General features: G+C 55.5%; 1 protein-coding gene across 2 annotated transcripts; it reads left to right on the forward strand.

The window, feature by feature from the left end:
- The first annotated feature begins 211 nt into the window (after positions 1–211).
- PRUNE1 (prune exopolyphosphatase 1) lies at positions 212–25,835 on the forward strand. Of its 2 annotated transcripts, none has more exons than XM_054010784.1 (8): positions 212–352; positions 13,461–13,565; positions 13,797–14,002; positions 15,534–15,712; positions 16,095–16,253; positions 16,536–16,630; positions 17,328–17,486; positions 21,018–25,835. In XM_054010784.1, the coding sequence occupies exons 1-8, from the start codon at positions 314–316 to the stop codon at positions 21,537–21,539; spliced, it is 1,464 nt and encodes a 487-aa protein (XP_053866759.1). In that variant the 5' UTR covers positions 212–313; the 3' UTR covers positions 21,540–25,835. The 2 variants fall into 2 exon arrangements, with proteins under 2 accessions (XP_053866759.1, XP_053866760.1); XM_054010785.1 differs by lacking the exon at positions 212–352 and adding an exon at positions 11,911–12,007.

Genomic DNA, 25,835 nt, shown 5'->3' on the forward strand with positions numbered 1-25,835 from the left:
CCCCCACAGTCACACCCTCCCCTACACACACACACACACACCCACACACAACCCCCTTTGTCACACCCTCCCCTACACACACACAACCACACACAACCCCGCTGTCACACCCACCCAGGGACACTCCCGCTCTCTGGCGCTCCGGGGCCGCCTCCATTTCCCGGCAGCCCCGCGCGTGGCTCGGACCGAGGAGCCGGAGCCGGGACCGGGACCGGGACCGGGGCTGGGGCTCCCCACCCCGGCGGGAGGAGCCGCTCGCTCCGGAGCCAGGGCCCGCTGCGGCCGCCGCCTCCTGCCCCGCGGCCCGCCCGCCATGGAGCGCTTCGTGCGGAGCCGCCGGGCCGCCCTGCAGGTACCGGGCGGGGCTGGGGGGAGCGGGAGCTATGGGGGGCTGGGGGAGCAGGAGGGGGCACTGGGGGGTGAGGGGCTGTGGAAGGAGTGGGAGCTATGGGGGGAAGGGGCTGGGGGAGCAGGAGGGGGCACTGGGGGGTGAGGGGCTGTGGAAGGAGTGGGAGCTATGGGGGGCAGGGGCTGGGGGGAGCAGGAGGGGGCACTGGGGGGTGAGGGGCTGTGGAAGGAGTGGGAGCTATGGGGGGCAGGGGCTGGGGGAGCAGGAGGTGGCACTGGGGGGGGCAGTGGAAGGAGTGGGAGCTATGGGGGGCAGGGGCTGGGGGAAGCGGGAGGGGGCACTGGGGGGTGAGGGGCAGTGGAAGAAGTGGGAGCTATGGGGGGCAGGGGCTGGGGGGAGCAGGAGGGGGCACTGGGGGGTGAGGGGCTGTGGAAGGAGTGGGAGCTATGGGGGGCAGGGGCTGGGGGAGCAGGAGGGGGTACTGGGGGGTGGGGGCAGTGGAAGGAGCAGGAGCTATGGGGGGCAGGGGCTGGGGGAAGCAGGAGGGGGCACTGGGGGGTGAGGAGCAGTGGAAGGAGCGGGAGCTATGGGGGGCAGGGGCTGGGGGAGCAGGAGGGGGCACTGGGGGGTGGGGGCAGTGGAAGGAGCTGGAGTTATGGGGGGCAGGGGCTGGGGGAGCAGGAGGGTAGCACTGGGGGGTGAGGGGCTGTGGAAGGAGTGGGAGTTATGGGGGGCAGGGGCTGGGGGAGCAGGAGGGGGCACTGGGGGGTGGGGGCAGTGGAAGGAGTGGGAGTTATGGGGGGCAGGGGCTGGGGGAACAGGAGGGGACACTGGGGGGTGGGGGCAGTGGAAGGAGCGGGAGCTATGGGGGGGCTGGGGGGAGCAGGAGGGGGCACTGGGGGTGAGGAGCAGTGGAAGGAGCGGGAGCTATGGGGGGCAGGGGCTGGGGGGAGCAGGAGGGGGCACTGGGGGGTGAGGAGCAGTGGAAGGAGCGGGAGCTATGGGGGGCAGGGGCTGGGGGAGCAGGAGGGGGCACTGGGGGGTGGGGGCTGTGGAAGGAGTGGGAGCTATGGGGGGCAGGGGCTGGGGGGAGCAGGAGGGGGCACTGGGGTTGGGGGCAGTGGAAGAAGTGGGAGCTATGGGGGGCAGGGGCTGGGGGAGCAGGAGGGGGCACTGGGGGGTGAGGGGCTGTGGAAGGAGTGGGAGCTATGGGGGGCAGGGGCTGGGGGAGCAGGAGGTGGCACTGGGGGGGGCAGTGGAAGGAGTGGGAGCTATGGGGGGCTGGGGGAAGCGGGAGGGGGCACTGGGGGGTGAGGGGCTGTGGAAGGAGCAGGAGCTATGGGGGGCAATGGGGGAAGCGGGAGGGGGCACTGGGGGTGGGGGGCTGTGGAGGGAGCAGGAGCTATGGGGGGCAGGGGCTGGGGGAAGCAGGAGGGGGCACTGGGGGGTGGGGGCAGTGGAAGGAGCTGGAGTTATGGGGGGCAGGGGCTGGGGGAGCAGGAGGGTAGCACTGGGGGGTGAGGGGCTGTGGAAGGAGTGGGAGCTATGGGGGGCAGGGGCTGGGGGAGCAGGAGGGGGCACTGGGGGGTGGGGGCAGTGGAAGGAGTGGGAGTTATGGGGGGCAGGGGCTGGGGGAACAGGAGGGGACACTGGGGGGTGGGGGCAGTGGAAGGAGCGGGAGCTATGGGGGGGCTGGGGGGAGCAGGAGGGGGCACTGGGGGTGAGGAGCAGTGGAAGGAGCGGGAGCTATGGGGGGCAGGGGCTGGGGGGAGCAGGAGGGGGCACTGGGGGGTGAGGGGCTGTGGAAGGAGCGGGAGCTATGGGGGGCAGGGGCTGGGGGGAGCAGGAGGGGGCACTGGGGGGTGAGGGGCTGTGGAAGGAGCGGGAGCTATGGGGGGCAGGGGCTGGGGGAATCAGGAGGGGGTACTGGGGGGTGGGGGCAGTGGAAGGAGCAGGAGCTATGGGGGGCAGGGGCTGGGGGAAGTGGGAGGGGGCACTGGGGGGTGAGGGGCTGTGGAAGGAGCAGGAGCTATGGGGGGCAATGGGGGAAGCGGGAGGGGGCACTGGGGGTGGGGGGCTGTGGAGGGAGCAGGAGCTATGGGGGGCAGGGGCTGGGGGAAGCAGGAGGGGGCACTGGGGGGTGGGGGCAGTGGAAGGAGCTGGAGTTATGGGGGGCAGGGGCTGGGGGAGCAGGAGGGTAGCACTGGGGGGTGAGGGGCTGTGGAAGGAGTGGGAGTTATGGGGGGCAGGGGCTGGGGGAGCAGGAGGGGGCACTGGGGGGTGGGGGCAGTGGAAGGAGTGGGAGTTATGGGGGGCAGGGGCTGGGGGAACAGGAGGGGACACTGGGGGGTGGGGGCAGTGGAAGGAGCGGGAGCTATGGGGGGGCTGGGGGGAGCAGGAGGGGGCACTGGGGGTGAGGAGCAGTGGAAGGAGCGGGAGCTATGGGGGGCAGGGGCTGGGGGGAGCAGGAGGGGGCACTGGGGGGTGAGGAGCAGTGGAAGGAGCGGGAGCTATGGGGGGCAGGGGCTGGGGGAGCAGGAGGGGGCACTGGGGGGTGGGGGCTGTGGAAGGAGTGGGAGCTATGGGGGGCAGGGGCTGGGGGGAGCAGGAGGGGGCACTGGGGTTGGGGGCAGTGGAAGAAGTGGGAGCTATGGGGGGCAGGGGCTGGGGGAGCAGGAGGGGGCACTGGGGGGTGAGGGGCTGTGGAAGGAGTGGGAGCTATGGGGGGCAGGGGCTGGGGGAGCAGGAGGTGGCACTGGGGGGGGCAGTGGAAGGAGTGGGAGCTATGGGGGGCAGGGGCTGGGGGAAGCGGGAGGGGGCACTGGGGGGTGAGGGGCAGTGGAAGGAGTGGGAGCTATGGGGGGCAGGGGCTGGGGGAGCAGGAGGGGGCACTGGGGGGTGAGGGGCAGTGGAGGGAGCGGGAGCTATGGGGGGCAGGGGCTGGGGGAGCAGGAGGGGGCACGGGGGGGTGAGGGGCTGTGGAGGGAGCAGGAGTTATGGGGAGTAGGAGCTCAGGGAAGCAGGAGGGGGCACTGGGGGGGTGGGGGCAGTGGAAGAAGTGGGAGCTATGGGGGACAGGGGCTGGGGGAAGCAGGAGGGGGCACTGGGGGGTGAGGGGCTGTGGAAGGAGCTGGAGTTATGGGGAGTAGGAGCTCAGGGAAGCAGGAGGGGGCACTGGGGGGATGAGGGGCTGTGGAAGGAGCGGGAGCTATGGGGGGCAGGGGCTGGGGTGAAGTCAGGAGGGCATGGGGGGCATATGGGGACCATAGATGGAACTTCATATCTGGCTCCCACAAAGTTTTCCCTCCATCGCCCCCCTCACAAGCCCCAGCTCTCCCCCCTGCTCCCTCAGCCTTGGTGCCCCCTGAACCTCCCCCTGTTGCGCCCCCCAGAACCACACAGCCTGGTCCTGCCTCTCCCGTGCCCAACCCACCTCACCCACTTGCTGCTCCCCAGCCTGACCTCCCCTCCACAGCTTGCCCCACCCTAACCCCTGTCCATCGCTGCCCCCCACTTCTCCCTGCTCCTTTAGTCCATGGTCCCCTTTGCCCCCCAGCACCTGCCAACCGCTGCCCCCCAATTCCTCTCCCATCCATCCATGCCTGGTCCTCCAGCTTCCTCCATTCCCCATCCAAGCCTCCCCATTCCCCCTTCAATCTCTGCTTCCCCATACCCCATGGTTCCCCTCCATGCTGCCTCCATGACCCTCCATCTCCCCTCATCCTGACTCTGGGACTGGACTGGGATCTAGGCTGAGGTGCCCAGATGCTGCAGGGATGGGCACCAACGGAAGAGCCTAGTTTGATGTAGTCCATTTACACATGCAGAACTAGGACAAAGGATACCCGGGGATTGAAGTATTTTCTGTTTGGTGACGGGACTGAAACCAGAACTTAGCAAAACGTGTTGAACTAACCTTATACCCCAACCTTGAAAATCACAGTGCTCTGATTGCAATTGTGCTTTTCCCCTGCCGCTTTTCCAAATGATGTTAGCAGCTGATCTTTCCTGATCCAGGAGAGTTAGAGACTGAGGCTGGCATCTTCAAAGGATCCTTACAGGGAAGTTAGACTCCCAAATCCCATTGACTTTCAGTGAAAGGTGGGTACCAAACTCCTTTCAAGTTCCTAGGAGAATCCCAGCCTAAGACTTTCTGTTACTGGAGTGCTGGACTTTGAAGCACTGTCTGCTGTCTTAAGAACCCCTGTGACCCCTTTAGTGACCGCTAAAATCATGGGCGAATTTAAGTAGAGAACGAAAGTTAAGCAAGATACACCTTTAAAGTGACTTTCCAGAGATTATAAGAAATATATATACTCACTTCAAATCAATTTTCCAGTGGCATCTAGTTCTGATGTTTCATGTGAAGCTGGACTTAAATTCTACCATCAGGCTAGATGTTTTGTTTTGGTGCTAGTTCAAACTGGCTGTGGCATATCTTGGGCCCGTATAATTTCCTTTACCTGTGGGACCTGTTGACTGACAAATATTATGAAAACAGTTTGAAGTTGTGGAAACAAAGGGGCTGGTGTTTAATGTTCGTGTGTATGGGCAGGGAGAGGGAGTGTCAGAAGTGGATGCACGAAATGACCCGGTTTTTGCCCTTCGGGAGAAGCTGTTGTTTTCATTTCTTTAGCATTTTCAGTTCTGCTGTGATGGGCAGCTGTGCACAATTCTAAAGTGAACGTGTTACAGTGTCAAAATAAGAAGTGAAGGAAATAGAGGTGGTTGCCTTGTCTGTATTGTAGACTTCTCTCCAGGAATGAAGTAGACCTTGGCTCTAACATTTAAAAGATAAATTTTAGAAATGAAGGAGCTCCCCTGATTCGAAAATCAGCAAAGGTCTAGCTTGTTCGTTTACATGTGATCTCTGCCCAGGCTATAAACTCATGGTAAGGGCGAAGTTGTGCGTCAGATCTGAGACTTTACTGCACTGTGAGTCTAGAGAGAATTCTCTTTGCGCTGGGCTAGGGCACCCTCACCAATCTGTAACTGTCCAGCAACAGTCACAGGCTGACAGCTATGTATAATGTGGGGCATTCTGACCTGTGAGCAAAGTGGCAAAAGAACAGACTTGTGGTTAAGACACATGACTGCGAGTCAGGAAACATGGGTTCTGTTCCTGCTGCCGACGTCTCATGTGACCGTGGAGAAGTCTCTGGGCCTCAGTTTCCCCATCTGTACAACACCTCCCTTTTGCACAGGGCTGTGGGGGCGGAACATCTGACGTCGTATATCTTTGCAGCAACCTTTTCAGAGAGGGGTTAGCATAGAGTGCTGTGAGCACTAATTATTAGGTTCAAAAGGACCCTATGGATGAAGACATGTCAGTCAAATGAAATATGAGTGGGCCCTCCTTTAGGGATTCATTCTGGCCTCAGGGCCCTGCTTGTCTTTTCGAGGCCTAGTACTTACTTGCTTTGCTTATGTGGAATAAGTTAGTAAGGCTGGGATAGGCAATAAAACAGTCATCACTGGCCTCTGAGGTGTTTGAGATGGTGATATACTTGAGAAGCTTGGGAATGTCGTGATTAGCATGAACCTATCGGATAGAGCAGGTGGGGAAATACAAATGGAAGATGGCCTGTCTCTTACAATAGAGTGTGTTTCTTCCCATCTCCCCAAGTGTGCCAAAATTCAAGTGAAGGCAACAGTTCTATGCAAGCAGGTTTGATAATTGCTGAGTGTTTCATTGCAATGAGTTTTGACATCCGGATGCTGTTTGTGGCCATGACACGAGTTTGTGTTTGGGCAGAAATTCTCATGCCACGGGTTCCAATGTCTCTCTGCATCTGGAAAATGTCATTCATCTTCTTTGGTCAAGGGATAAAAAAATAATAAAAGCCCCAAAACCTAGATAACATGATACAATGCTTTTTTCAGAGACCTTCTAATAGATGCAATGGAGAATTAGGTCACTCAGCTAGCTACAGGCTGTGGTAATATCCGTGTGCTTGAGGAGCAATGGAAGATATGAAAGACAGAAGAGGCTTGTCTATTTTGATCCCGTTTACTATGCAATTTAAATTACACTTCTCCTCTGATAGCTTTAGATTTCCTAACCAGAGTGTAGCGCTGTCAGGTTTCTCTACACTGATACCTTGTTATGGTAAGGAAATTATAGATGAGTATTTTTATGCAGTTCTTTGCAGAGAGACATGAGCTAGTCAGCAGCCGGTAATATGTTTAATCTCTCTCTGCACAGAGGTGTAAAAATATCAGCTGAGATTTAAAAAAAAAAAAATCTACTTGACATTTCAATATACCCTAAAGCCTCCCTATTTCTCGGCTAATCCCCAGCTTTGATTGTTCTTTCTGAAAACCCTCCTCAGTTCTTGGGGGTGGGGGGAAGTGATGTCTCCTGTTACTACAAATAATAGCAGTAAGTTTTAGTATGGTAGCTCTCAGAGGCGCCAGCTGAGATCAGGGCCCCATTGAGCCTAGCGCTGCACAGATACTACTGAGTAACTGACATGAGGGGGCTGTCGTACCAGCCGCTGCACACACACAGAGTAAGAAACAGTCCCTGTCCTGAAGAGTTTACAGTCTAAATAGACAAAAGGCGGAAGGAGAGGAAGATGATTATCCCCTCTTTGCAGATGGGGAAACTGAGGTGCAGAGTGATTTAAGTGACTTTCCTAGAACCCAGATCTCCTGAGTCCCAATCTAGTGCCTTAGCTGCAAGACCAACTTTCCTCCTCACAGTTACAAAGTGCTATGAAGAATTATCCCCACTTTCCCCTGTGAAATAGATAGGTTAGCAGCATGGTGTCTTACCCATTCCATTCATCTTCCCCAGTGTTGAGTGTGTGTTTTGAATGCTAGGCCATGGACAGAGTGCGTTTCACATGTCTGCCTCCAAGGGTGTTTTCGTCAGCAGATGCCCAAAGAACTCTTGAATTGGTGCTAAAACTTCCTCGTTGCAATCTGTCTGTGCCCCCTGCGTCTGTCCTTGGAGGTGCTGCTTGGGGTGACCCTGGAGCTGCTGCCTTTTGGCTGGTGATACTTGTGGGAGAAGCGTGGGGCCTCCGTAAGGTGAGCTAGGCATTCCTGTTCTCCCGTCCCTTGGAGGTTCTGCTGAAGGACAGTTCCCCACCTTTCCATGTTGCTAGAGTCTTGAAGGCAGGTGACACTCTATAAACCTACCTTCCAGTGCTGCAGGGGAGGGGAGGGCTGGGACGCTGACTCGCAAAGAATAAGACTTCACTTTTCCTTTCTCCTTCCCCCCGCTGCCTGGCATCATTCCCTGTGCTGTTCACCGACTGGCCTGCTCCTCCGCGCTGGGTAGCAGAGAGGACCTAGCAGGGGTGCTAAGGCCTTATTTAACACAAGGATTTTTAGCCAGTGGTATATCACATTGTGTTCTCTGCCTCGGGCCTGATTCTCCCTTGCTCTGCACCGTGTGCAATCACTGACACCAGTGCAGGTTTCGGTATCGGGTATTTATTTTTCGGCACTGTAAAAATGCAAGGGGTGGTCAAAAAGGAATATTCTTCCCTGATGCCCAATTGACTTCATGTATGCTGGGATTATTTTTGCCTTCCTCTGAAGCATCAACGATGGGCTACAGCTGGAGATGGGACACTGGATGGGGTGGGCCAGTGTGCTGAGGTGGTACCGCGAATCCTTTTTCTTAGACGCCTGGCTGATGGCTCTTGCTCACATATTCAGGTTTGGAAGGAATTTCCTCCCCATGGCACGTTCCACCGAATCAGTTCCCTGCCCTTGGTGGCACCTTGGTCTCTCCCGTTCTCTGCCCGTGGCGCACAGTTTAGTCTCCTGAGAGCTGAAATGTTTTGGTTTAGTCTTTGGGCTTAATATTGGGGTGTTTGGGTGAAATGTGTTATACAGGAGGCCAGACTAGATGATCTAATCCAGGGATCAGCAACTTTCGGCATGCAGCCCATCAGGGTAATCTGCTGGCGGGCCACAAGACATTTTGTTTACGTTGACCGTCCGCAGGTACAGCCCCCCCGCAGCTCCCAGTAACCCCGATTCACTGTTCCCGACCCCTGATCTAATCGGTCTCTTCCGACCTTAAACTCGCATGAACCTATAAAAAAGCAGCATGTGTCTTCGGTTCTACGTGCTCCATGATGCATGGTTTGCTCTAGGAAGCCTCCTTCGCCCCATCGTTAATGTAAATCATCACCTGGCTGCTAGAACCGTATTTCCCGTCTTTATGGTCTCCGTTGGAGTCGTCTCTGTTACCAAAAGCAGATGGACCTGGCAGCGTACCCCAGCAGGACCGTTTCAGACCAGGACAGAAGGAACGAATTCAAAACTAAAGGGCCCTCACAGAGAAAGTTCCACCAACTGCACCATCTCTCTGATGGGAGTGGGGAGTGCCCTGCTCTGATTGCATCTGTGGCAGTAGGACCTGGGGAGAAGGAGATTTTTGGTAAATACCCAAATCTGCCTCGCTGCTGAATCAGTGTGGTGTAGTGGTTTATACAGACTGTACACTGGGCGAACACGGCCTGTACGATACACGCGCTGCATTAGTGTAAGACTTCGTTTACATCTGCACTAGGGATTGGCATTAGCATAACTACACCGGTGACTAAAAGCCAGGCCGTAGACAGAGCTTCAGTGGTGGGGCATAACCTAAATGCTGACCTGGTGAAGGGGTCCCCTTGTTCTAGAGATCAAACAGAACACAGAGAGGGGTGGAAGTGTGGGGAATCGGCACAAAAAGCTGCTTTCTCCCGGCCTGACGGACTCTGCTGGCTGCAGAGAGGAGCTGGTAGGATGAATGCAGGATGGGCGTTCTTCCATAATAACTGTTTGTTTGGGGCTGCACATAAACAAGCCTCTGTGTGCGGCTCATGGAGTGCGGCCTGTTTGTGCCGAGCGCGTCGGTGACATGGTCGGGCTGCTATTCGTGTGCGTCTTTGCCTGCCGCAAAAATAAGTCTGCTGCATTTGCTTGAGACTCACGTGAAGTCGCGCTGCCGCTGGGCCTGCAAATTAACGCTGCCTGCAGGCTGGGTGTGAGACAATGCGCGCTACCTTTGCAAGGCTAAAAAAAAAAAAGAAAAAGAAAAGTTGGGCAGGAGAAAAGGGGATGCCAGAAGCCTGAGCGGCAGCGTGGCCCAGTGGGATAGCACATTGAACTGGGCCTCAGTAGTCCTGGGTTCTAATCCTAGTCCTAGCTCTGCCAGTGACCTTGGGCAAATCACTTTCCTGCTCTCTGCCTCAGTTTCCCCTCCCTTTCTGTTTTGTTTGCTTAGGCTGTAAGCTCTTCGCAGCAGGAACTGTCTTGGGGTACAGTGCCTGACATAGTGGGGCTCCACGCTCAGTGCAGACCTCTCTAGGCACTGCGGTAAATAGCTCGGAATACTACCCTGGCTTGAGATGGTGGGTCTGTGACCTCCCTTGATCAGACCGCTTCCGAAGATTCAAGTCCTCTCCAGTCCCCTGCTGGGTATGTGCCGTGTATATATAGCTATACTACTGGTTCTGTGAATTACCCCTTCAAATCGCTGAGGATTGCGCTGTGGGCAGACAATAGCAGCGATTTTGACTCTTGTTGGGTGCAGACTTTTCAAGTAGACACCCTCCCACGCTGGGCTCTCTATGTCGATACTAGCTAGCGTGGCTAATACTAGCAGTGAAGACACAGCGGCATGGACCCCCATGCGAGCTAGCAATGCGACCGCATACCCAGGGTCCCTGGCGGGCTTGTTCCAGCCCGCACTGAAGCCTGTGTCACTGCGTCTTCACTACTAGTTTTAGCTGCAGTCACACCTCCGATTGCAGTGTAGACATAACCTCTGTCTTTCCTTGTTGTTCTCCCAGACCGACGTTCTGTCATTCAGCCCCACGGTGTCTGTCTGCTCATGGTGTACGAAGAAACTCTGGTTTAGTTTGGCAGGATGCTGGCCAAGGCTCTGTGAGCCACCTGGCATGCTGGGTTAGGATCTCTTCTACCCCCGCCCCCACCCCCCGCAACTTGTTTTTGTGGCTGTCTCTCCAAAGTTGCCCTTGCCTGTCGGCTTCCCCTTCCCCTCTCAGTTTTGAACCCAAAAGATGAACTCAGCGCCTGAGCTAAGCCTCGTGTTCTGTTAGTATGAATGAGTCAGTTCCTCATCAGCAGATTCTGCCATCACTACAGGTCTGCACCATTGGCATTTTCTATTTACAGTTGCAGAAGTAGCTCAAAAGTGAACTTTTTTTCTTTTCTTGCCCTCCCCCCCCCCCCACCTTCTGTATCTCACAAATTAGGAATATGGGAATTGCCAGACTGAGTCTGATCACCGTCCCCGCAGCATCTGAGCCCCTCCCAGTCTCTTACTTATCCTCACAGCCCCCCTGCGAGGCAGGGCATGGCTATTATCTCCATTGTATAGAAGGGAAACTGAGGTACAGAGAGGCGAAGGGGAAAAATGTGCTAATGCACCCACGTGATTTATTCAGAGTCGATGAGGTTTGGACTCTTCGGTGTCTAGGTCATTTTTGAAAATGGGAGTTAGGCTCCTAAGTCACTTAGGTGCTTTTGAAAATGTGCCACGAAGTGAATTGTGCAAGGAAGCCTGAGGCAGCACAGGGACTTGACCCCACATCTCCCGTGCCCCAGTCTAGCATTTTAACCACTGCACCATCCTTCCTCTCTATAGCCAGCTCACTATCGTGTCTCCTAAGGAGGCCAGTACCAGCTGCTTCAGAGGCAGGCGCAAGCCACCCTTGCAATGGGCCGCTACGGAATAACCTGCTTGTAAAGGAATTTTCTTCCTGTCCCCTTCACTTAGTGGCCGTGTATGCCCTGAAGCGGGAAGGTCTATTTCCCTTCCAATCTTTTCTTCAATCCCACCTAAAGTATCTTTGGAGGCCCTCATTACCAGTATAAAAATCCAATCCTTGTGAATCTGACGGAGCTGTTCACCTTGCTGAAATCTTGTGGCAGTGAGTCCCACAGGCTAGCTGCCCACTGTATACAAATAAAACCATTTCCTTTCCACAGTCTTTAACTGGCTGCCTTTTGCTGAAAAACGTCCCTTTGTTCTTGTGTTCTGGGAAGATAACTAGGACTGTCCCAAGTTCTCTTCTCTCCATTGTCTGCTGTTTTACATACTCAATCATATTGCCTCTCGCATCGCTTCTGGAAACTAAACCCTCTCTGCCTTTTCAATCTGGATGTTTTCCCATAAGGCCCTCTCTGTTCCGGCAATCTCCTTCTGGAGATAGCGGGGCCAGGATTGAATCCAGTATCCCAGGAAGAGACCTACCATTGCTATAGCTATTACTATTTGGATTGCAGTCCCAGGATCTCAAATCGAGATACACCGGGTGCTGTAGCAGTGAGTCAGTGCTGACTAGGCTAAAGCAACTCTCCTAGGGTCATGGTGGTGCAGACACTGAGTCAGGGCGGGATGTCTTTGTACAAGATACACGCTTGCCCAGCCAGAAGGTCTGGGCTGGATGCAGAAGTTACTGGGTGAGGTTCTGTGGCCGGTGGTATGTAGTAGATCAGACTAGATGATTGTATTATTTAGATGGAATGACAATTTTAATTGCCTCCCCCCCCCCCCAAATCTATTCTGATTCCAAAAGGTGCTAGTGTGTCTCTTACAATCCTAATGGCTCAGACCCGTCATGTTGATTTAATGTGTTTGCAGGAATGGCTGGGACATCGCTGCCATTCCCAGCTAGCGTGGAGGTAAATTAGCTTTGAAAAGGCTGTACACATCCCTCTCCAAGGCCTTTGAGTGCCTTTTAGTGCAAATTGCTTGTGCATTTCTCGGTGAGGTTGTTTTCTTTCCTCCCTGGGGCCATATGCTGCTGTTTTGCATGTTCGCTGGATAACATGCAGCTCTTAACTCTACTCCATAAATGCACTAGCCCAGCCTTGCTTATCTAAAGTGCTTGGCCAGCCAGGCTTCAAACCGGCGCTGAGTGTGTCTGCCTGTTCTCTTGACGGTAACTGGGAAACAGATGCTGCCTCTTAGCACCTGCGGGGAATGGCAAATTGCTTTTAGGGAACTGGTGCAAATCTGCCTTGTTTGCTGTCCGACAAGGGGGGCTTCTTGGCTGCTCACTTTTCACTGGCAAGTTTCAGCACTGTAGCAAAAGGGCCAGTGTAGAGATTGGAGCGTCAGAGCTCGCTCAGAGAGGCCATAAGCGTCTCAGCCAGCCCTTCACCCCACGTGCATGTTGAACCTCAAACATCTTGGGCCTGATTCTCCATTTACCCTGCACTTCATACAGTCACGTACGCCGCTGTAAAATGCTGGCAGGTCAGCGTAGTTGCACTGTTGTAAATGACTTCGTGGCAAACAGAGAATCATGCCCCTCAGTTTTAAACTCCCTCCTTCATCCCTTTCCGTTTTCCTTGCATCTGAACTTCTGGCTGCAACCAGAGGAGCCACGGGCACTGGTCTAAAGTGGAGTTACACAAGAGTAAAAGTGGTGTGAAAGGAGAATCTGGCCCAGAGCTTGTTCTTGCAGCTCTTTGCACGTGCCTCCCCCCCCTCAATCCTCCCCCCTCCCCCATGTTTCAGAACCAAAGAGAATCAATAGCAGCTGGAGTTTCGATTGCGTCTCTGACGAGCCGGTGATGGGCCTGCTGTGTTAGGAGCACGCAGTGCTGAGATCTGGCTGCCTGTGTTTTGTTATAGGCTGCCAGAAACCTGGTCTGAGCATGAGTGCATCCTCCTTCTCCCCCCCCCCCCCGCTCCCCCTACGGACTCCTCTCCTGTCCTGTCCTGTCCCGGCAGAGCAGACGTCCTGCTCAGCTACTTCATTTAATGCGAGGAGAGTGGGGCAGGCACTGGCTACGTGCTTGGGTAGGACACATGCTCTGGGGGGGCCGGGAACGATCAGGTTCAAGTGTGGTGCTGGATTGCTCAGCAGATGAACTTGGGAGCCTCAGGTCCTTAAGCCAGCAAAGGGTCTAGATGAGCAAGCCTTACTGGGCCAGGCAGGGAGGAGCTGGGCGGGAAGACCCTGCCATGTCAGACCCCTCCCCCCCGGTCCGCTCCCAGCTCAGCCTGCCCACGGGGGAGACGGCCTGTATTTTCTTTCTGCGTTAGCACATGGGAGTGAGTCTTTTTCCTGTGCCAGCGGCATTGGGCCTGCTCTGCTGGGATTCAAAGCCTCCTGTCTCTTGGCAGGAACATGTCCAGCGCAGGCAGGAAGTCCACGTGGTGCTGGGGAATGAAGCCTGCGATCTGGACTCCACAGTGTCGGCGCTTGCCCTGGCTTATTACTTGGCAAAGGTGAGTGCTGCCCTGCGACTTGGCTCCGCTTTGGCGCTCTGCTTTGGCTGGGGTGGATTTAACAAGGATGGGGAAGGAAGGGGATGTGGGGAAATGGGCTGGCGACCACATAGCACTAAGACCAACACACGCTAAAGCTGCTGTGTGATGCCTGGACCCACCCTGGGCCGTGCTCTCCGTAGCCAAGGCCTGCTGCTAACCGTCCCTGTGATTTGCTGCGTTCTCCTGCAGACCTCTCTGGAGTCCAAGGTGGCATTTGTCCCCGTGCTGAACAGCCCCCGCTCGGAGTTCCCCTTGCGCACAGAGAGCGCCTTCCTCCTGCAGGAGCAGCAGATCCCCGACAGCTGCCTGATCTTCCGGGATGAGATCAACCTGCATGCGCTGCACCGGGCTGGCCTCCTCTCCTTGACGCTGGTCGACCATCACATCCTGCCGAGGCAAGTGGAGAGGCAGTGCAGTGGATTTAGGAGATCTGGGTGTGTGTGTGTGTGTGTGTGTGTGTGTGTGTGTGTGTGTGAAATTCTGGCTCTGCCACCGACCTACTGGGTGACCTTGGGCAAGTCACTTCCCCTCTTTGTGCCTCAGTGTCCCCATCTGTAAAATGAGGCTAAGGACACTGAACCACCTTTGTAAAGTGCTTTGAGATCTACGGATAGAACGTGCAATACGGCAGCTCAGTGTTATCTTTAAATCCCTGGTGAGGGGGAAAGTGGGGGCTCCAGGCAGGATGGAGTGGGGAGTAAATGATGGGCGAATGAAGACGTTACTATTTGTATTGTGGTAGAATCCTGGCCCAGGACCCTGTTGTGCTAGGCACTGTACGAACACAGAACAGAAGGATGGCCTCTGCCCCAGTGAGCTTGCAATCGAAGTAGATGAAATTGCTTAGTCTTATAAACAGAGGGACTGTCTTGTCCATGGAGTGGATGGCATCCTTGCTGGATTATGCAAGACAGGTGCACAAGGACAGGTGGGAGCCCCTAGAGGAGCAAGTGACTCGCTTTAAAATATTCCTAATTTTGCTGTTGGCTCACATCTCATGGGCAATGGGGAAGAGATGGGTCTTTCCCAGGGACAGCTCTCTGCACACGGAGGTCAGCATGGGACAAGGCACAGAGGGCTTGGGCAGGGTGGGCTGTTACCCACCAGAGCGGATCTGACGTCCAGACAAGTTCATGAACCCTTCAGCTTCCTTGGGAGGAGCCAGGAGAGTTCTCGTGGCTGGAAGGGGCCTATAGACAGGAGCTGCGGTTTCCCCACAGCTGCTCTGCATCCCTGGGTGCTCTGGGAGGGTTTTGCTAAAGGGGATGAGCTGTAAAATCTCTGATATGAGCAGGCAGGTTTGCACAGCGTTCCCCTGCAGCGCTGGGAATCCAAACACGATGGCGTTCCCCCTTCGTCTTCTACATGCGTGTCTACCATCCTTTCCTGTGCCCGCCTTGCCACCACCCCACCCCATTCCTACACCACCCTCACCCCTGCCCACACTCTGGGTATTGTCTCCCCCTCTACACGACTACCCCAACCTCACCCCGCCCCAGTTGCCATACCATCCTTTCCCTGCTTAGGGGCTGAAGACCCCCTCCCCTCGCTGCAGCACCGCCTTCAGCCCAGCTCCTTTGCATGTGCATGTCAATATATTTTCAGTGTAGAGGAAATAAGCCCCCCCCAATACATCGGCCTTTTTGGTTCGGGGGGCAGGAAAAGAGCCCGAGAGTGGAGGAATTTTTGGTCCATCCCCAGGGTGATGCGATAAATACACAATAACGCCCACCAGGGTGCGCCATAACGCCCTTGGATGCTCTGGGGTGGATGGTGACGCCATTGACCCTAAGTCCCTCGTTTTGGGGCGGGGGTGGGGGGAGAAATGCCAGAGAGAAACGCCTGGGGACGAAACCAGGGCCTTTCCCGGCCTGCACGCACCTCTCCAGAGAGGGGTGCTCTCACTTCCCCGTCTCGCCCGCCCAGCGGAGACGCAGCCCTGGAGGAGGCCGTGATCGAGGTGATCGACCATCGGCCCCTGGAGAGGGCGCCTCGGTGCAGGGTCACCGCGGAGCTGGTGGGCTCCTGCGCCACGCTGGTGACGGAGAGGATCGTGCAGGGCCCAGCGGAGCTGTTGGACAGACAGACGGCCGCCCTGCTGCGTGGTGAGAGCAGTGCTCGCCGGCTTTGATGCTCAGGGAGGGGTGTAGCATTCTGGGGCGGAGACCCACAGCCGCAAATATCAGGCCCATGTCCCAGGCTGTATCCTGCTGGCTGCAAAACCGACCCCTAAGCAGTAGCGTGCTCAGCATGGCTGCATCTTCACTGACCCGGGAAGCGGCAAAGCCTGGACTTCTGCAAGGCCCGTTTTCTGCAGCGTGACTTTGCCTAGGGGAGATATTCCAAAGCACCTGTCTAGACCCAGCGGCTCTAACTCCCCAGCTCATATCTGAGACCGCAACAACTGTGTCTGGTCTCTGTTTTCTCGTGGCTTGGCTCACAGCACACTGTGTTTCTGTGTCAACTGCTGCTCTCTTTGCTTTAAAGGTACCATAATTCTGGACTGTGTCAATATGACTCCAGAAGCTGGGAAAGTGACTCCCAAAGACACTCAGTACGTGGCCCTGTTGGAATCCAAGTTCCCAGACCTCCCGGCGAGGAGCGTCCTGTTTGAGGCTCTGCAGACAGCCAAGTTCGATGTGTCAGGTACCGGCTTTTCACAGATTGATGGGGGATCAAATGGGACGGATGGGAAGGGCAGGGACTGCATGGAGCTTAGATAGTTGGAGGCACTAAATCAGATGAGTATCTGAATTCATCTGAAAACAGTCCAAGAATCCACCTAGCAGCGTGGTCAGAGGGTTGTGTGTGCGAGCGCTGTCTGAGTCTTTTGGAGCAGCAAAACACAAAGCTCCCTGGAAGTGATCCGAGCTCCCGCTGGGAACGAAAGTCCCTTTTCACTCACGCTTGCCCCTCTCGTTTTTCTAGGGCTCACTACAGACCAGATGCTGCGAAAGGACCTTAAGGTGCTGTCGAGTGACAGGCTTGTTCTTGCCATCAGTGCTGTGTACGTGACGCTGGAGGTAAGGATCAATACAACGTGGGGATACCGAGGCGCGGGGAAGTGAAGTGACTTGCCCTGGACCACGGAGGGAGTTGGTGGCGGAGCTGGGAATAGAGCCCAGGAGTGAAAGCAGCTTTCTCCCGCTGGGTATCTGTGCCTTTTGCCATTTAAATGTTACCCTGTGCAAGTGGGAAGAAGCTGATCCTAGGATTGGGAGCTAGGACTCCTGGGTTCTCTCCCTAGCTCTGCCAGTGAAGTGGGGATAATGCTGCCCATCTACCTTGCAAGGCAGTGGAGGGTTTTCTCTCTCTCTGTGGTACTTATCAGTGTAGTATCTGAGCACCTCCCCCCACAACCCGCCTCTGAGGCAGAGCAATGTTGTTATCCCCATAATACAGGTGGGGAACTGAGTCACAGAGAGGGAACTTGCCCAAGGTCACCCAGCAGGCCAGTGGCGGAGCTGGGAATAGAACCCAGGTCTCCTGCATCCCAGTCTGTTGCTCTATCCACTAGACCCCACTGCTGCCAAATAAGCATCCCTTCTCCAAGGAGCCTGCAGTCTGAACAGTTCAGACATAACAGGTGCATGAGACAAGTGGGTGGTGCTGGGGGCGGGGGTAGTAAGATGGGCAGGAGCTGGCAGCGTTGCCCGCCGTCCTGTCCCATCGCGTGCCTGTGCGTTCCAGACTCTGACGCCGATCGCTGTCCTTGTCTAGGCCTTCCTGCAGCGGCCTGGCTTGCAGCAGGACCTGTGCGCCTTCTGCCAGCGGCATGGCTACGACGGGTTGGTAGCCATGACTATCTCCTTCAACGAGCGGAACGAGCCATTCCGGCAGCTCGCGGTGTACAGCCAGCACGCGGCGGTGCGGACAGTGGTGAGCATAGTCGGGGCATGCCGCCTGCCTGCCTGGGGTCTGCCCTCACATTCTCAAGGGATATTCCAGAGCCCCGCGCCCTCCCTCAGTGGCCAGTCCCGGCAGCCCATGCATATAACAAACTGAGGGCACTGTGATTCCTGCAAGCGCTAAATCCCCTGCTTGCGCCCTGATTCTGCCCGGCATTTAAACAGGTGCTTAACTTCAGTCACATAGAATCGTAGGACTGGAAGGGACCTCGAGAGGTATCTAGTCCAGTCCCCTGCACTGGTGGCAGGACTGAGTATTCTCTAGACCATCCCTGGCAGGGGTTTGTCCAACCTACTCTTAAAAATCTCCAATGATGGAGATTCCACCACCTCCCTAGGCAATTTATTCCAGTGCTTAACCACCTTGACAATTAGCAAGTTTTTCCTAATGTCCAACCTAAACCTCCCTTGCTGCAATTTAAGCCTATTGCTTCTTGTCCTATCCTCAGAGGTTAATGAGAACAATATTTCTCCCTCCTCCTTGTAACAACCTTCTATGTACTTGGAAACTGCTATCTTGGCCCCCCCCAGTCTTCTCTTCTCCAGACTAAACAAACCCAATTTTCTCAGTCTTTCCTCCTAGGTCATGTTTTCTAGACATGTATGACTTAAGTGCTTTGCTGCGTCAGAACCTATCTGACTTGTTCTCATAGTGGCCCATTGCTCTAGTCTGGCCGTCGCTTGACCCCTGATAATCCCTGCTCCCAAAGCTGCCCCTCCCTGCCGCCCCCACCTTGGGAACCTCCTAGAAATGGAGCGAGGGGAGGAATGGGACCTTGGTTAGTTGCTTCTGCAAAGAGCCCAGAGCAGAAACGGATTTGCTCCTGCAAATGGGGCAGAACGTGATGGGGTTTGGGAGCCAAAGCTTAGGATCTGCGGGTTTTGTTTGTCCAACATAAAAAACAAGGGAGCTGCCTGTAGGAAGAGCCCCCGCTGGGTATCCAACTCTCTGGATGCCCCTGGCCTTGTGAATTCCCAGATCAGCCCATGTCTCCCAGATCAGCATGCTGGGCTGTAGCAGAACCAGCACTCTCTTTACCCTGCCAAAAAAGCATTGGTGACCTGTTCAGCGCCTGCCCAGTTGAGATGCTTCTGAATGGAGTCCAGATGCAAGACAGCGTTCGCTCTTACAGCGATAGGCGCTACAGAAATCTCACAGGGGACTGGCGTTTCCAGCATGCTGCTTTCCCAGAGGTTCTTCCCTTGATTAGGCCGGCCCCTTCCTCTTTGCTGCAGTGGTGGGTGGCTGGCTGGGACAGGATTTACAGGGTTGTGGCACCCCCCCGGTGGGTTACCTCCTGCAGCCTCGGCCCCCGGCTCAGCAGAGCGCTGGAGTCCTGTGGGAGTCAGTGCCTTATGAAACACCCACCCAAGTTGTGAATCGGGGCCCAGGCGCTTGAGCTGTTCCAGCACCTTCCACGGCTGTCTGGTTCCAAGCACCGTCCGCCCTGAAACCTGCTCGCCTGCCTGATGTGCCGAGCTCCCAGCCGAGCCACTCTCCACCCAAGTGGAAGCAAAACCGCTTGAGAGCCCTGCTCCCCTCCCCCCGCCACCTCGGTGGGTGTTGCTAGGTCCCCGCGAATCTCCCTCCCCCAACCCCTCAAGGCTCAGCACTATAGGCCCCCCCCCCATCCCCTGCCCATCAGAGCTTGTTCATGCCGTGGTCGCTCCCGTAGCCGGCGGGGTAGCTGCTGAGCTGTGCCAGCGTCGGCGTTCACCCTTCGGCTCCAAGGCCGCCCCCAACGCAGCAGCCCACGTGCTTGCAGAGTTTGCTTCAGTGCTTCCCAGAGCCTGGCGAGAACATACCACGAGAGTGAGGGGGGAGGCCGTGTTTACTCCCCCCATCCCCAGCTGTGCAGCAACGGCTCCCCCCCCCCCCATCCGATCCCTTGCCATCGCTCGTCACTCATTAACTGTGGTCAAAGGTTTAAAGCCGTGGGAGGGATCACGGGCTAATCGCCCGGGTGGGTCAGAGATCAGGGCAGCCGAGGGAACCGAGCGGGAGACGGCAGCCTTAGAGATGGGAGGTAAGAGGCTCCTTTTTCCATCCCTGCAACCGGCTCTGCTCCAAAGGGAAATGCCCTCCGTGTGATCCTGCCCTGACGTGCACCCTTGGCGTCTCCCGAACCTGGTGCTTTGCTCCGGAGGCTGAATCCAGAGGCTGGACTTGGCAGATACAAGCTGAATGGCGATCACTAGAACCCAGCCTGTCCGTCCCCCTCTCCCCCACCCGCCCCCACATTTACCCTCCCAGCCAGTGTCCACTGATTTTACTTGTTCTTTTATGCTAAGCTCTGAGCTCGCGGGCCCTTATGGTGCCTCTCGCTTAACCCCACAGCGACCGTGTTGTCTGGGCGAGCGTGAAACCCTTCCCTGGGCTGTGGGGGGGCACGTGCGGTTTCTCTCGTTTGTCTGGCTGTCCAGACACAGGAGACTTGGAGTCTGACACTCGGCTACTCTAATGAGCGTAGCGTCATTGGAGTCTGTGGGCCAGATCCCCGGCTGGGGTAAATGCACCGTAGCTCCATGGGCGCCTATGGGCCAGATCCCCAGCTGGGGTAAATCCGCCATAGCGCCATCGGAGTCTGTGGGGCAGATTCCCAGCTGGGGTAAATCTGTCGAAGCGCCATTGGAGTCTGGGGGCCAGATCCGCAGCTGGGGTAAATCCGCCATAGCGCCATCGGAGTCTGTGGGGCAGATTCCCAGCTGGGGTAAATCTGTCGAAGCGCCATTGGAGTCTGGGGGCCAGATCCGCAGCTGGGGTAAATCCGCCATAGCGCCATTGGAGTCTGTGGGGCAGATTCCCAGCTGGGGTAAATCTGTCGAAGCGCCATTGGAGTCTGGGGGCCAGATCCGCAGCTGGGGTAAATTCAGTGTAGCTCCATTGGAGTCCCTGGGCCAGATCCCCGGCTGGGGTAAATCTGTCGGAGCGCCATTGGAGTCCCTGGGCCAGATCCCCGGCTGGGGTAAATTAGTGTCGCTCTCTTGGGATCTGCCGACTGACACCAGCTGAGGATCTGGCCTGCTGTCCGACGGACTGAGCAACCTGGGAGCTGTATCCAAGCTTGGGGGGAGAGCGACCCTGGGATCAGAAGGGCCCGGCTGGGAGCACTGAGCACAGAGACCCCAGCTCTGGCATTTCAGACGTGCTGCAGCAGCAGTCGCGGGGTGCAGCAGAACGGGGCTCCCGCCCAGGATCCAGTCAGTGGGAGGCAAGCTCTGTATAATTCCATCCCCCTCAAATGGAGTAGATCCGTGGAGCTGTGCCAGTTTACACCAGTGGGGGATCGGGCCCTGAGTGTATCCCAAAAACCGCAGAAATGTAGGAGGGGAAATGGGGGGCCCAGCCCAGAACAGACGGAGGGTGAGCCTCCGCTCCGGCTTTGCTGTCACTGTGTGTCATGATCCCATCCCTGCTGCGTTGCGACAGCAGGTTCAGCCTTCGGGAGGGTCCTTGGCTCCCAGCTGACTCCTCACCCCCTCGTGTTTCTGTTCCCACTAGGTGTGTGGCGTTCTGGAGCGCGCTAACAACCCGCCCCTGGACCTCTCCCCTCTGGGGAACCTCTACCCCAACATCTGTGCCTACCACCAGGGCAACACAGTCGCATCGCGTAAGAAAGTCCTCCCGATCCTTAAAGACTTCCTAAGGGAGCGGGACATAACGGCTGGCCCCATGCATCCAGCGGACAAGGATTCCTGTGGTACGACGAGACCGGAGCCAAAAGACTCCTCTGCCGGTTGTGGCGAAAGTGACGAGAACCCGGAGGACTCGGATGTGGCTGGCGAAGCGGGTGCCCCAGAGTATGAGCCAAGGGGCAGGAGAGATCCTGCCAGGTGCCCGAGGCTTGGGGATGCCCTGCTGGAGGATGATGCCCCGTTGCCTCCCACCCCCATGAACAGCCTGGTGGATGAGTGCCCTCTGGACAGGGGGCTGCCCAAGCTGTCGGCGGAGGCGATCTTCGAGAAGTTCAGCCACATCACGGTGGTGCGCCCCTCCGCCAGCAGCAGCCCCGAGAAGAAATGACACCGGGGCTGGTGCCCGCTCGGGTTTCAGGGACGCGATTGCAATCCGCTCTGGGATTAAACGAGCGGCCTCTTTCTGTGTGTGGACGAAACACGTCCAGCTGTCTCGCGGGGACGTGGACCCCGGCCTCTGCAATAAAAGCCAGATGCAGGCGCTTTTGTCAGCGATGCTCTGGAACCGACCTCCGTGGAGCTCCTTCTCCAGCAGGGGATTTCATAGGAAAGCCAAACCAAAATGCCAGCAGAGTGGCACCTCCCAGTGCAAAGTGGAGCTGCACTTCAAAGGCACCCGGGGGCTTGATCCTGGCCGGACTGTGCCCACAAGGACCACCTCTTTCTCTTACAGTGATTTCTTTAAACCCTGCCCTGCTGCAACCGCCTCTTGCGTCGCCGGGCCCTAGGTCATGAGCAGTTGTGCTGTGTTATGTGCAAGAACACCCAGGTCCAGCAGCCCCTGAGTCCCATTCCACGTTGTGTCCCATTTCTGTGTGCACAGGCTTACCCCGTGCGTCCCTGTCGTTGGACTGACATCGTGGGAGGGGAGATCTCGGCCCCACTCTCGTTGAACCCTCTGTGGATTTGGCAGCTTTGTTTCCATCCAGAATCCCCCTCGGGGAACAGCAATAAAGGAGAGGAACTTCTCTCCCGTCTCCCCCGGCCCACGTGACCCAGTCAGCCGTCTTGCCTCCTGTGAGCCATTGGGTCTGTCACGTACTTGCCTGACTGTGCAGCACCGTGCGTAAAGGAAAACTCTTCCTTCCCAACTTCCCCATTATCTGTGGTCGTAATTGTCCAATCCTTTTGAAACCCCGGCTGGGTAACTTTGGAAACTGACCCCCGGGACAGGGAATTCCAGCCAGCCGTCCAGGGGTTGTGTGAAGGGGTTTCTAGTGATTGGTTCCTAAAGCTCTGCCCTGGAAAGTGACTGTGAAAGGGAGCTAGTCCCAGGGCCAGGACAAACTGGTTTGGGGTCCTGTTAGTGAACCAGGGCCAGCCTGGGGAGGGGGCTGGGGTTTCTCCTCGTTAGCCCCACGGAACCAGCCCAGGTCTGTGGGGAGGGGGCTCGGGTCTATTCCTCCTTGTGCATCATCTATGGAATTGTTTCTAATTTCCAGTTATAGGTTCTATAGGGCTTTTTCGGTTGTTCCTCCCCCCACCCCGGGGTGGGTGCACAAGAAAGAAGGAGCCTGGCTTGACTTTTGGAGCCCTGGCTGAGTTTGCAGGGTTCACAATGAGGAAAAAACTCCTCAGCACTCGTGAATTGGACGCGGTTGTTTCCGAGTCACTGAGAGGGAATAACCCCAAAATCCCAGGCTGCTGTCTTTACCGTCCTGCTGGAGAGTGAGCTACCCGTGCCTTGGGATGGTCCGACCTGCAGGTGGGGAAATGGACCGTACAGAATGCCCCAGTGCATCTGTTCCTTCTCCCGAGGGGACTGGCAGGGGGTGTCTCTGACCCACAGCTTGGATCATTTTTACTGTCTCTGTTTAATGCCACTTTGATTGGTAAAGCCAGTTGTGTTAACGCTACTGCTCCCCTTCCTGGGGACATGCACCTTGCATAGTTCCCCTTGGAAAGTAGCCGTTAATCTTTTGCTGATAGTTGAAGGTGACGAAGGAGATACTTTTCAGGTGGCAACTATTCATTAAACTATCGAAGGGGCCACACTATCAGCTTGCCCTCAACTTGGCCTCTTTTGCTGTGAGCTCCCTTGATTTCAGGCACGGTTTCGTGTCTACGATTCCGTGGGTTGGCAGTTCAGATTGCTTGAGGCCTTGTCTACATGGGAAATTTGTACCACTTCAAGTTAAATCGTTTTTTAACTAATATTGTTAAATCAGTGCAAACCCCTGAGTGGGCTCTGAGGGGAGGAGGGGCTTATTTCAGTTTAATTTAAGCCTGTTCCCAATTGACGTAAGTTAAACAAAATCAGCCACGCGTAACGGAAATCAGTTTCCACACAGGGGTTATAGCCGTATATTGATTTAAATTCACACCTTAGATTTATGCCAGTGCAAATGTTCCGTGTAGCCAAGGCCTTAAATGATTTATGCTTGCCACCCCGCAGCTTCCATTGTTCTCAGAGGGATGGGTGTGAGATTCCCCATTATCCTCAGCAGGTAGGGGATGGGAGACAGCTCTTTAGTTAATCTGGCCCCAAAGGAACACATGGTCCCATTTTATTTAGGTACTTACATAGGAACTGAGCCCTCTTGCAAACTTGGCCCCATGGCCTGGACTCTGTCTGCAAATCAGGAGTTCAAGCAGCAAATTGACCTAAATTGCAGGTTGGTATAATTGGGCCTGCAAAAACCAGAAAATCTGGCCTTGAAATCTCTTCCAGGCTCCGTTCCTTGGAAATGGCCCTTGTCCGCCACCCTGCTGGTGCTTTTGTTGTTAAGGACGGACTTTCATGCTGGGGCGATGGTTCTGGTGCACCTGGCACCCAGGAACTGGCGTTCTCCAGAATTGTCACTCTGGGCTCTCATGGGATAACCGCAATGGCCTGTGACTCCTAAAAAGGACTCGGCACTGACACTGCAGGTTAGCAAGTAACCGCATGTGTCCCCAAGCCAGGTCCACTCTGCGGGGGCACTTGCATGAAGACGAAAAACTCCCTGACCCCATAGTCCGACACCCATGTAACCCTATAGTCTGGTGGCTGTCAATAAGCCTTGGGTGCTAAAACCCCAGACACGTTCCTCGCTGTGTCATGAATTCCCCTCCTCCCTTTCGTCTTGTGAATCATCTAACCACTGTATGTCTCTATGGTACGTGCACCCTAGAGAGACCCTCTGGTGGCGAGCCCTGAGCCTCCTACACTACTGTCTGTGTCCATATGTCCCACAAGCAAAGGCTCGAACAGGTGGGTCTGGGAGCTGCACTGACGGATGAGGTCGATACCAGGAAATGAATGCTGCGTCTGAATCCCTCTCCACTTTCTAGCTGTAATGCTGTCTCTACGAAAGCAACGTGCATCCTTATTTATGGAGGATACCTCGAGAGGTTCAGGCTCAGAGGCTGTCGGTACTGCACCTTGCACCAGAAATAAGACAGAACCAGGTGTGATCTCCCTCTTTATGTGTATTGTAGTGGCATGCAGGAGCCCCAGTCACAGACCAAGACCCCATAGTGCTAGGTGCCGTAAAAGCACAGAACAGACAATCTGTGCCCTAAAGAGCAGGGAAGCAGAAAGGCCCTGGAAGGTTTAACAAAAGCTTTAGTATCTGCGAGGTACAATTGGATGCTAGAGTTGGGGGTGACATTACGTAGCCCTTTTTGAACTAGTCTTTGCAGCACCCCTCTGGGTGAGTGTGGTCATTATATCTGCTGTGCAGCTGGGGGAAAGTGAGGCACAGCGGGGGACGTGTCCTGCCATCAGCGAGTTGGTGTCTACTGGGGTATGATTCAGGAGCTCCCAGCTCAGGCTGCCCCACATGGTAATCAAAGGAACCAGAATGCATTTGCAATCTGTGGGGTAAAGAAAATCTGCTTTGGGGTGAGGGGTTAGGGAAGGGAGATATTGAACTTGTGGGGGAGTAGGGTAGGGAAACTCTCAGTTCTATCAGAGCTGGGGTTTAATTCACCCTTGTGCAGAGATAGGGGAGCAGCACAAGGTTAATGCATCATATAAGCCAGCAAAATTGGCCTCCATGCCCTGATTTAGGAAAGCATCCCTATTTGGGAAGGGTGCTTAAAGTTAAACACATGCTTCAGTGCTTTCCTGAATCAGGGTTGGATATGTCTTTGGAGGAGGGTGTCAATTTCACTCTGGATGCAGGCTCCTGTTAATCTGGGTATCAGCTGAAGTAATATACAGTATGTAATCAAAATAAGATGAGAAGCAGCTTTATTTAAATGGAGGGGACTGAGGCACAGGGAAGAGAATGCGGTTTGATTTTTCATCCAATGTAGCATTGTATAAATCCCATTTTAGCAAGAGAACCAATGAGAACCTCAGAGTCGTCACAGTGGGTCCATAAGCCTTTCTGTTCCATTCTCGGCTAGCCCATCTGCAGCGGGAATGAGCCGCTGTTCTCGGCTGGCAGTGCTGTCTGATGGTCAAGTTTTGTTATTTAAAAAAAAAAAAAAAACGGATTTGATATGGTAATTTCCCTTCCAACACTTTTGGAGTGTTGTGTTTTTACTTAGGCCACCGGTCTACTAAAATATGCTATGTTTCAAAATTAATTTCAGAATTGTATGAAAAGAGAGAAATACTACGTAACCAAAGTTTTTTGTTTCTGTAATTCTGATGATCTTGCATTTTAAGGATTAAATGTGTGTGTTTTCCTGA

The sequence above is a fragment of the Malaclemys terrapin genome, chromosome 21, assembly GCF_027887155.1.
Source record: "Malaclemys terrapin pileata isolate rMalTer1 chromosome 21, rMalTer1.hap1, whole genome shotgun sequence".
Lineage (NCBI taxonomy): Eukaryota > Metazoa > Chordata > Testudines > Emydidae > Malaclemys > Malaclemys terrapin.

Excerpts from the sequence above, each read along its gene's own strand:
- PRUNE1 (XM_054010784.1), top strand. The coding sequence starts at position 314 with ATGGAGCGCTTCGTGCGGAGCCGCCGGGCCGCCCTGCAG. Across the intron at positions 13,566-13,796 it reads TGGCTTATTACTTGGCAAAG|ACCTCTCTGGAGTCCAAGGT; the intron begins GTGAGTGCTGCC and ends GTTCTCCTGCAG. Across the intron at positions 14,003-15,533 it reads GACCATCACATCCTGCCGAG|CGGAGACGCAGCCCTGGAGG; the intron begins GCAAGTGGAGAG and ends TCGCCCGCCCAG.